The sequence below is a fragment of the Protomyctophum bolini genome (genome assembly GCF_963924005.1).
Source record: "Protomyctophum bolini genome assembly, chromosome: 1".
Lineage (NCBI taxonomy): Eukaryota > Metazoa > Chordata > Actinopteri > Myctophiformes > Myctophidae > Protomyctophum > Protomyctophum bolini.
In genome coordinates, this window is record NC_137862.1 from 31,025,564 (window position 1) to 31,037,631 (window position 12,068).

At 45.4% G+C, this 12,068-nt stretch overlaps 1 protein-coding gene across 1 annotated transcript in view; it reads left to right on the forward strand.

The window, feature by feature from the left end:
* Positions 1-1,869: 1,869 nt before the first annotated feature.
* LOC308320502 (tetraspanin-4-like) overlaps positions 1,870-12,068 on the forward strand; it is a gene marked incomplete at its 5' end in the record, with an annotated part of 169,415 nt that continues 159,216 nt past the window's right edge. The window contains one exon of the mRNA XM_080770961.1: positions 1,870-2,214. Coding sequence (XP_080627087.1) covers positions 1,870-2,214 — 345 coding nt within the window. The remainder of the gene's footprint in view (positions 2,215-12,068) is intronic.

Genomic DNA, 12,068 nt, shown 5'->3' on the forward strand with positions numbered 1-12,068 from the left:
GGTGTGTGTGTGTGTGTGTGTGTGTGTGTGTGTGTGTGTGTGTGTGTGTGCTACGCATTTGGACCAGATCTCTCTCTGTGAGTGCGTGCACGGCAGGGGAGGATGGGCTGCCATCCCCTGATTGGCTGTGGCGGGTAGTAAAGGGTGTGTCTTAAAGATGAATGTGTGTCTCCCTGTCACCAGCGCTCATGGTTCTGGGACAGACACCTGAGACGGAGAGGTGCAGGTGGTGGAGAGACACTGGTGCAGAGAGAGGGAGAGAGAGAGAGGGGCTATGGGAGAACAGAAAGGGGAGGGGGAGAGAGAGAGATAGCAGCTTGTGAGTGAACAAGGAGGGTAGAGAGAGTGAGAGTGTGTGTGTGAGAGAGAGAGAGCTCCAGGAAGGCTGGACTAGCGCTCAAACACTGCAGTCATTCTTTCATCTCTGAAACTCTCTCTCTCTCTCTCTCTCTCTCTCTCTCTCTCTCTCTGTCTTTCTTTCTTTCTGTCCGTCTCATTCCTGTGAGTGCTGAGCCATGAGCCACATGGACACCTTGCTGTTCTCCCCCACGTAGATGAGAAGAGAGAACGCTTTTCCAAAGGAGTGCGAGGAGCGGGACAGCCGCACCGGGCGAGCGAGTGATACTGCTGCGCGGACGAGAGTCTGGGAATTAATTACTCATCAGCAGCACAGGGGAGCGAACAAGAGAGAGCGAAAGAGAGGTGTAGGAGAGATTACCAGAGAGAGAGAGTTTGAGCCAGGGAACAGGTGTAGAGGAGGATAATACATTATCCCAGAGCCCCTTTTCATTTACAAAGGAAGAAGTTAGTACAGATATTGGCGAGGCGAGGGGGATTTCAAACGGCGACCGCCACTTGAGAAACCAAATAATTCCTCACATGCGCTATATTGATCATTGCTCCCCACTTTCCGCTTCATCCTCTCTCATTCACCAGAGCATCCTTCCGTCCGCCCTTGCCACGTTTAATTTCAAACCCGTTTCTTTTTTCGACCCCTTTCTTTTTTTATTCTTTGCAGTTTTATCCACGTTAGCAAAAGCGCAGCGGCGGCAGCAGCAAAACCACATGGGTATTAGTGGGTTCTACTTACAGCTCTGAATCGTTCTTTTGTCAGCGGGAGAGTGAGTCATAGATTAGTGACATTGTAGCACCGTTGTCACTTTTTGTACCCGAGTACACCTGTCTCTGAATGGCAGCGGAGCGGATACATCTTCTGCTTCATTCTTCTCAGCAAAGCTGGACATATTAAGGGCTTTACTCTTGAGAGCTGGCAGCAGTCTTTCTGACTAGGATGTGATTGAATCGGCAGAACTGCTGTGGGAGCATGACACCTGCGTACATGGGATCCATGCATAAAGCATAGGGGTGTGCGTGTGTGTGATGGGATAGTGGCCTCTGTGCACATTCATTACAAAAATCCAACGGTGTTGGATTATACGAAGGGCTATGGATGGACGTGTTGCTGATAGAACGGAACCATGTGGAGCTGACGAGAAGAAGGCCACGATGATCTTTTAGCCGATTAACTCGAGTCACGTTTTGACCCTCAACTAAACCCACTTCATCTAGCCGGCCACGCTGCTATCAATCGCTCATGGGGATTCAAATGAATGTTTGAGCTTAACAAGAGAGACCTCGACATTTGAGAGACTCACACCTTTGGCCCCGGGAGGAGGAACCGCCAATTATCTGGGCGTCCACTTTGAGCACTTTGAAACTGACTTTGAGAGAGAGAGAGAGAAAAAAACTGATCAAATTTATTCCACTCATTAGTGTTTTTTAGTTTTTGTGGATCTCCTTGAGCGGTGTTCGGAGGGAGTCGAGGGAGGGGGATCGCAATCAAAGTGTAAAAAAGAAGTCCCGTAAACGATGAGGCGTTCGAGCACGGACGAGACGCCGTACCGGCGCAGTCCGTCCCTGGACAGCAAGCCAGACTCGCCGCCGCCGTTCGGCTCAGGGTTCCACCGATACAGTGGCGAGTTCGAGTTCAAACGGCCGCCGTTTGCGTTCGGCTTCCACACCACCAAGGCCCCGGGGGAGTCGGGGCGGGCCAGGCCGGACGGCAAGGGGCGTTACGCTCAGGGCAAGAAGTACGTGGTGTTTTACCTGGACCTCTCCTTCATCTTCCTCCTAGAGCTGCGGCGCTGCAGGATGGCCGAGGGCTGCATGATGGGCCTGCGCTACGGGATGGTCTTCTTCAACCTGCTCTTCTGGGTGAGTGTCACACACACGCTTTATATCACTGGGTGTACCTGCATGAGTTTGTGTGTATGCGTGAGTGAGTGTGTGTGTGTGTGTGTGTGTGTGTGTGTGTGTGTGTGTGTGTGTGTGTGTGTGTGTGTGTGTGTGTGCGCGCGTGTGTGTCACAAGGAGTTTCTGATTCTGGAGGTGGGCTGTGTCTTTGATTTGTACATGGACCTGGCATTTCAAGATAAACATTTTAAGTGCCAACCATTATTTACAATCATAACAAACCTTGGGTAAAGATGTAGATTCTCCATGCTGATATTTGGAAGCCTGGGCCATGTACATAAACTGACCACGAGCCTAATAGCCAATATGCCAATAGCTGGCATGACAAAGAGCAAAGCCAAACAATTTGTCAAATATTGCTCTGTTTGTCTCTGTGGAGGAGAAGCTGCCATGTGTATCCTTAACTGCCCATCAACTGTCAACGTTACATTAATTTGGTTCCCTGCGCGCGTGTGTGACACAGACGCTTTTTTCCCCCTTCATTTTTATTATTACACTGACAGCAAACGTGTTATTGTTATAATGTACAGCTTGCCTGATATCTTTAGACATATTATGCCACACTGTCTTGTAATAAATAGTATAACACGTGCACAGCAATGCACACACACACACAAAGTCACACACACACATACACACATTTTCCACAGTTCTCAACAATAGCCTAGCTTTTATTAATATTCATGCAGCAGTCTTACCAGCATTGATGATTGATTTGACTTTGGCAATTCCACATTGGCATTTAATCCACATAGCGGGCAGCGCTGTTAGACTACTTTGGGACTGTTCGTGCAAAGTTGCAAACTCGGATCCAGTTATTTACTCATACTCAACTGTTCACTGTTTAACAGCTAATAAATCAAACTATTTACATTAATCCAAGCATCGTGGTTTACATGTGGTCATGGAGGAAGAGGATAGCATCCACTGTGGATAGGTTTAACGCTGTCTTCAATGGTTATTCCATGCAGCTACATTAAAGTTACGTTCGCTGTAGCCCCATGTGACCTCAGTCCCTACGTTCATTCTGTATAGCTCCTACAGAATGAGCATAGGGACTGAGGTCACATAAGGGCCTGTATACGTTCGCTGCGGGTGCTGCTGCTGTTTGCGTTGCACCACCAGGAAATACACAGAGAGACTGACTAGTCGGATCTTTTTATTTATATTTACACTTTTTTCTATCAACACCATGGCCAACCTGATCACCAATTATGCTAATGCATAATGCTAATGCAACCTTAGCCCAACCCGTCGGGTACCTACGGGCCGGGCCAGGTTTATCGGGTATCCCAGCTCTAGTCGGCACGTGTGTATTTAGTGTATTTGTGTCTGCCAGAGCAGAACTGGATGATGCTTCCACAGGAGAGCAGCCTCAGGGGCTGTGTGGTGTGTCCGCTGCAGAAAAGTGTTTTTGGAGCCGAGAGAGAGAGAGAGAGTCCGAATGCTATATGGAGTCTGGAACAAGGTCTTCCGAAATCCGAGTAAGGAAGCTGCCATTTATTTTTCTGCTTAAGCAACAACCATATGCTTCCGTGATTTCTATTTATAATACATTTGAATGTTGTCTGTAAAGACGAAACAGAAGTGGGGAGGAGGCTCCACGTCCGCTTTATATTTTACTCATGATAGAACTTCCGTTGCTCCAGACTGTATGATGAAAACATTTGGAAATTGAGAGAGGCAACAGTCTGGAAACGCGAGACTCCACAGAGACAGAGACAGACAGAGAAAGAGACAGACACAGAGAGAGAGAGAGAGAGACAGATACAGACAGAGAGAGAGAGATGAATTGCATTTTTATGGCGCTTTTCTATGCACTACGTGCCTACTCAAAGCGCTTACAATGGTTCATTCATTCATACATTGGGAGGTGAAGCGGCGAACAGTCGACGCCAGCGTCCTCACTTCCCACCCCCAATCCAACCCTTGATGCTGAGTGTCAAGCAGGGAGGCACTGGGTCCCATTTTTAGAGTCTTTGGTATGACCCGGCCGGGGATCGAACCCCGACCTCCCAGTCTCAGGGCGGACACTCTAACCACAAGGCCACTGAGCTGGTGGCCTTGTGGTTGATGTCTTGTTCCTGCAGCCTGTCAGAGTAACTGAACCAGCTGGTAGGTATACGTGTTGGCGCAGTCTGATAATAACCACTTCTTCTGGATCTTGTCAAGTCACGATGTGCCAGATTTCTTGCGATGTTACATCGGGTGAAACAGAAAATGAAAAGGCTTTGATGTGGGAGTTGAAGGACACATTGTGATCAAAGATAAGTCTCAGATGCCTTGCAGTGGTGCTGCAGGCGAACGTAATGAAGCCTCCAACTGTATGGCAGTAATGCTGGGTTTATGTGTTGCTAATGTGTTTAAGACAGAGCACAATCACTTTTGTTTTGCATGGATTTAGTAGCAGATAATTTAACTGATTGTGTTTACTCGTTTACTGCTGGAGTAAATAAATATATAATCAAACCCCTGCCAGCGAGTTTCCCTTACCTATTAGGTAGTCACAGTTTTATCTCCAGTACCATTGACCCCACGATTGTTGATAAACACAGGATTTCTCTGTGCTTACGCATTTATTTAGTTTCTCTATGGTTCGTTGAAAATAGCCTGTCTGACCGAAAGTCGAGAGGAGAAGAAGAGAGGCGAGATACAGGCAGTGGGATCAGCAGTTATATAATTTGTGTCAGTGTCCTTGAGCAAGATACTGAACTTTACAGAGTAAAAGCGGCCATGTCTTCCTGGCACCTCAGAGCTTCTATTTTGAAGGAATCCTGGCGCCTGATTTACAGGCGTTTCCCAAATTGAATAAACAGGTGGAGGAGGCCTTGTGATCATGTGATGTGATGGGTATCTGTGTGACAGAGAGTGAAATGGTGACTTATGTCAGTGAAGAGCACCATCTAGCATAAAAACCAAAAAGAACACTGGTGATTGGTGGTGTGGGCTTGTGAACAATGAAAAAGAAAATATGAACAAACGGACTTAAACCAGCTTCAATGCAGTTCATTTAAGGACAACACACCGATCCCAATACCTTAAACTGATTTTATTGAAGAAAGAACTGAAAGGAATGAATGGACGAGGGACTTCAGCCTTCAGCCATAGTCTTTGATGAACTTGCCTACTTGAGGAAGCTCGGTAGGGGGTCTGGCGTAGTTCCTGGGCACCATGAACCCCCTCAGGTCCTCCTTATGGAAAGGAAAGAGTAGAGAAGATGGAACAGAGAGGAAACAGCCAGATGAAGGAGCAGGGTGGGAAATAGGAGGCAGTGTTGACTTTGAAGTCTTGGGTCTGAGAGGCTAAATCTCATCAAATGGTGGTCCATGCCGTGGCTCAAATGTCAAATAAATAATGGACCTTGATATGAAAAGGGTTGAAAACCACTGTTGCAATCACCACCTTTATGCTCAGGAGTACAATTGAGGGCAAGGCGGCAAGCCTTCATTTTCAATGTAGGGCTAGGGCTAGTCGACTATTCAACTAGTCGACTAGTAAATCCACTAGTCGACCTTGTTGGTACTAGTTGACTAGTAACACCGTCTTTTAAAGGGAACGCGTATGCTGGCACTGGGAACTGGGGTTTATGCTACCAGCTGGCGGTAGAGATAGAGTTAAGCAGAACAGCCAGTCAATCAAAACAACCAAAAGAAAATAACTCTATGGATAAAAATGTTTTGGAGCATTCCTTTCAACTGACCAAAGATGGCATGGAGCTCAGTTTAGAAGAATTTTGGTGTTCATTCCAAGATGTTGGGCCGCTGACATAAAGTGTCTTGCCCAGTTCTGCATAGTGACTGCAGGCGTTTGTTTACAAGAGATAGAAAGACGGCCAGCTAACCTATAACGTTTTCAGATACATAATGTGTGCTGATTAAAACCCATTCAGGATGGGAACCCCTTTCGGGGTTCTTGTCGCTATCTACAGTATATTATATGATACATTATAGCAAAAACCGGCCTCAGTCCTAAATGGGTTAAGTTTAAAAGGTAATACTCTGTCTGCATGTCATCTTGAATGAGATTCAAAGCGGAGTAGTTCTGTAATTAAAAACAGCTGTGTTTGAAGAAGCGGGTGAATGAAATCAGAATTAATTTGTATTCTTGAAAGTATATCGATGTCATCACACAACACATTTTCATTCACAGCAAGTAATTCAAATTGGCTTTTGATATTAAAATACAATTGACAACTAGGTATGCCCATACTGTATGATGACCACAGATATGCTCTAAAAGTGTGAAATCCATATTTTCATTTCACCAGACCTTTAAGAAGTATACGACTCGTGACACCAACGAGAGACATGCGTGCATGGATGCATGTACGATCGCAATGGAATTAGGTCCTCTGACATTTTGTGATGATTCTACTGTACTATGCACCTTGGTTAATTGTATCATGGGTTAGGGTTTATTTATTTTGGTTCAAATAAATAAAATAAAATAAAAAAATGTGCACACGTGCACAATTGTATGCACAGCAGACACATGAGCATATGTCTGTGAGTGTGAGTGTGAGTGGGAGAGAGAAGGCAGACGTGCACTCACTCATGCATGTGTTCGTGTCAGTGGTGGAAAAAGTACTCACATTTCTTAGTAAAAGTATCAATACTGCAATGAAGAAATACTGCTACACGTAAAATTTACTTGAGTAAAAGTACAAAAGTATTGGTAGCAATATGTAGTTAAAGTACCAAAATGTATGCAGCATTATACTTCATAAGTTTTCAAATGTAGATCTTTTGGCAATATAGTAATAATAATAATCAAAATCAACAATCTTAATGGGTTAACAACACTACAGTGTAATCCATTATCAGCCCAGAATTCATCCTCTATCCTGTTTTCGAAAATATATCTTCTTGCTCCTTTCCACAAAGACACAGATCTGATGTCAATCGTCCTCCGTCTATAGTGGATCTTATCGCTTTACCCTCGGGGACGTTTTGCTCTAACTGTGTCATTCTGCGTCTGTCAATCCTATCTCTGACAGCCTCGTGAGTCGTGCCAGATCACTTCCATTTGCACCGCTGAAGCTGACAAGTGCCACCAGTGTTAATTTAGTCAACTATGATGAAAAATTATCGTCTGCTATCTTTTTTCACTGACAGAAACTAAATAATAATTAAATAAAAACTAAGCTATGATGACTAAAACTAAGACTAAATATATTGTCAATTGTGTCAACAAATAAAAACTAGACTAAAATGTTAGGGAGGGGCTCGTGGAGAAGAGATCCAGTACAACTAAGTCAAGCGATTTTATTTTTGGTTGCGCTCACTGGAAATAACAGATGTACACGCTCACACTGCATTCATTCCATTGAAACTGAGGTTATTGTTTCCACTTCCTGAGAAGTAACCGTTTTGGACATACCAGGTTTCCACCCGACATTGACCGTTAGGCAGGGAGCGAGGAAGCCGTCCTTCATTTTTCTGGACGGACGGACGGACGGTTGGTTATTACCTTGTTAATTGAACAATGAAGGGATAGTTCTTTTCTAGCACCTCGACAGTTTCACAAAAAAACTGAAATTTGAGACACTTGACAAGCAGTTGTCATGATATTTCTATGCCCACAGATGGAACCATTGGAGGCCAATTTCATAACAGTCCTTGTGTTCGGATTTTTATTATCCTCTAAAAATTTAATTGCTTCACCTCACTTTATTGTCACATTGTGCGCAGGTGAATAAGAGTGTCTGACATTCTGTTCAGTACAACAAGCTACCCATTCATTGCATTGTTACATTTTAACACTTGGGCAGTGTTGATTTTAACAGCAGATGTAGTTTCAGTCATAGTAATTTGAAATGTTTTACCTTTAGTCTAGTTTTAGTCAACTAAATGTAAGATCCCAGTTTTAATGGGTTAAATAAGAATAGGAGTAAAATATAAAATGTCCAAATGAAATATACAGTACATATAAAGTGTGTAATCAAGATAGAGTTCCCCAGTCACTTGTGCAAATTAAGAGCTCTCAAATTCTGCTTGAACCCGACCCGAAAATGTATGCTAATTAACCAGGCTAGGCCTTAATTTTCAGGCCCATTGAGAACTCAAATTCAAATACGTCATATCAAATAGCAGCAGATATTAAATATGCAGAAATTGTATGGGAATGGGGTGTATTCATATATACTGTACATTGACATATTTTTGGATCCACGGTGGAGTGTCTTTTGAGGATATTCTGTGGTTGCATAGCATTTTTGAACCACATCCATATTTGGCATAATCCAAATAATCTGATAATAATCCCATAATAATAATCCGATTTTAGTAGTGCTGAACGTGCAGCCAGATCACCCAGATCTGCATTCCCCTCGCTTCGACCTCTGGCACCTTGACAGTCCGGTCATTCCCCTCGCTTCGACCTCTGGCACCTTGACAGTCCGGTCATTCCCCTCGTTTCGACCTCTGGCACCTTGACAGTCCGGTCACACTAAATGGTTTCCGGGTCCCTCGGGTGGTGCAGAGGGCTACAGTATCTGCCCCCCACCCACGGCAGGAGTCTAGGGGCAGTGTTTCTCAAAGTGGGTGCTGGCCCACTATGCTATTTGGAATTCATCACCATCACTTCAGTTTAACCACTTAGACACACTATACTTGGTAAAACACACCCGAGTTGCACTGAACTGTACTTGATTTTTTCCCCCATCTACACCAACTCTCTTCATTAAAAAATAGCAGATCTACAAGCTCACAACGCATCACAAACTGCAGTTCATAAACAGCAGTTGATATAGCAGTGGGATGAACTAATTGTTGGCATAGATAAAAAACAATCAAAGACAAAATGGTTTCATAATGTGACCACTAAATTGGGAGATAAAAACAAACAAACAAATTGGTTCATGATGTGAACATTGACTAATTATTTCCTTGTATTGCCTTCTTATAATTATACTAAACTAGTATCTAACATCATCATTTTTGGGCGGAAGTGGGGTTGTTCGATTGTTCAAAATATTGCCGGTGGTCCAAAAATAGCTTGTGATCCACTGTGATGAGGTGGATTATGTTTCCAGACATCTACAGTAAATCAATGATGACCTGTCCAGTCAAATTCCACATGCTTCATTGGAACAGATGAGGGGGTTATAGTCATATTAGGAACTCCTGCATTTTGTTTTCTGAAAATACAAAATGTAGACTGATGGATCGGGAATACATTAATAATGAATGAATGACTGCAATGTGTGGCTGGGCGTTTCTAATTGGACATTGTGGGCCTAAAAGGTCACAGTCTCAATTGAATAATCTGTCCGTCAACCAAGGGGTTGCATAAAAGTGGTTTAAAAAGTACTTGCATGTTTTACTCAAGTAGAAGTATCGATAGCATACATAGGGCTGACAGATAGGGGTCCATAGGGCAGGGCCCATGGGGGTCCATAGCAGGGCAGGGTCCATGGGGGTCCATAGGGCAGGGTCCATGGGGGTCCATAGGGCAGGGTCCATGCCATGGTTCCATAGGGCAGGGTCCATGGGGGTCCATATGGCAGGGTCCATAGGGCAGGGCCCATGGGGGTCCATAGCAGGGCAGGGTCCATGGGGGTCCATAGGGCAGGGCCCATGGGGGTCCATAGGGCAGGGTCCATGGGGGTCCATAGCAGGGCAGGGTCCATGGGGGTCCATAGGGCAGGGCCCATGGGGGTCCATATGGCAGGGTCCATGGGGGTCCATAGGGCAGGGCCCATGGGGGTCCATAGCAGGGCAGGGTCCATGGGGGTCCATAGGGCAGGGCCCATGGGGGTCCATAGGGCAGGGCCCATGGGGGTCCATAGGGAAGGGTCCATGGGGGTCCATAGGGAAGGGTCCATGGGGGTCCATAGGGAAGGGTCCATGGGGGTCCATAGGGCAGGGTCCATGGGGGTCCATAGGGAAGGGTCCATGGGGGTCCATAGGGAAGGGTCCATGGGGGTCCATAGGGCAGGGTCCATGGGGGTCCATAGGGCAGGGTCCATGGGGGTCCATAGGGCAGGGTCCATGGGGGTCCATAGGGCAGGGTCCATGGGGGTCCATAGGGCAGGGTCCATGCCATGATTCCATAGGGCAGGGTCCATGGGGGTCCATAGGGCAGGGTCCATGGGGGTCCATAGAGCAGGGTCCATGGGGGTCCATAGAGCAGGGTCCATGCCATGGTTCCATAGGGCAGGGTCCATGGGGGTCCATAGGGCAGGGTCCATGGGGGTCCATAGGGCAGGGTCCATGGGGGTCCATAGGGCAGGGTCCATGGGGGTCCATAGAGCAGGGTCCATGGGGGTCCATAGGGCAGGCCAATCAAACAGCCAGCTTCCACAGTATGCTAATGAGTTGGTTTTTACAGTTGGTAATAAAGCTCACTGCGCAGTCCAAGGCACAAAGGCATTTAAACTAACCATGTGGAAACACTTATTTCAGTCTGCACAGCTGACTGTGTTTCTTCTGCTGAATAAATTATGCATGTTGTGCATTAAAATCCAATTCATGGGCTCATATTGTTTTTTGTATTTGCTCCCCACGTGCCTGTAATACCAGTTGGGTACTGCATTGATTTGGCTTGAATAAAGCTGCTTTGATGATTCATATTTAAATCATATGAACGGTCTCACTAAGTTGGTTTAAAAAAAACAAGTTGTCTTACCAAGCTCAACCACTCAATTCCTGGTTCCGTCCATCAGACGTGTCCACACGTCCTAGGGATACCAACCGACGCGTTCAAAGGACGTATCCTCATAGATACCAGGCGAGAGAACAATATTCCCCTTTTTTTAATTTCTCAGTCCGACTCTCGGCCACCGTCATTCGGGGGGGGGGGGGGGGGGGGTGGTGGGCTGGTACAGACAATAATAAGCTACCCCCACACACACACACACACACACAAGAGTGAAACTGGCTGATGTCCATTTTTGCTATTTACAAAAACAGTATTTTGACAATAATTACCAAAAATAGGATCACCAGGTTGAAAGTGATTTTCTACTTCATGCCCCCCTGGCCCCGCGGTCTCTTCATTTTATGACTCTGAGGGAATTCTAGTTATTCTACTTTTCTTTGCCGTGATGCTTGAAATGTTCTATTTTGGTCCTTTTTGGCTCAGCTGACACATCGTGGCAGAGTTCCAGATCTCACAGACCAGACAGAAGACGCATTAGTCACACACAAGGACTTGGAGTACATCAACCTGACACTTTCTATATTTCAATCTGACTCTCACTGCATTTATCACACTTGGAGGTGCCTCTAGATTAACACATTAAGACCTGAGGTGCCTTCTAAATCAGTAGTTCAGTATGAGCTTTATTGTCACATGACAGATTTATAAAGTAAAAGAGTGGGTGAAACTTATTTGTGTGCATAGTTCCCACTTTTTTGCCATATTAAATGAAGGAAGGAACCTAAAGGGGGGGGGGGGGGGTGACATCAAGAAAAATAAACAAAGTAAAAAAGAAAATCTACATACAGTTCTCACACCTTTTCCTAATGTAAATAAATAGCAGCTATATCTGCTATTCTTCAAAAGCCAATGCAAAACGATCTACAATGACACGGATGCTTTCTCGGTTTTAGTGGATTAGCATCAAAGAGTGACTCTGTCCCGTATACCTTTTGATGTCCGCCGGCTCGTAAGAACAGCCATCATCCACTGAACTTAATTGCTGCCAAAAATGTCAGCGGGAGCAGCGGAAAGTGTGATAGAAAGGCGCCAACATTCAGTGCAGTACGTGTCATCGTACAATTTATTACGACAGAAACTCGCATGAGGCCAACAAAGCCTGCTGCTGCCTGAACAATTTCACTTGGGAGTGGAAAGAATATACAAGTTTTTTA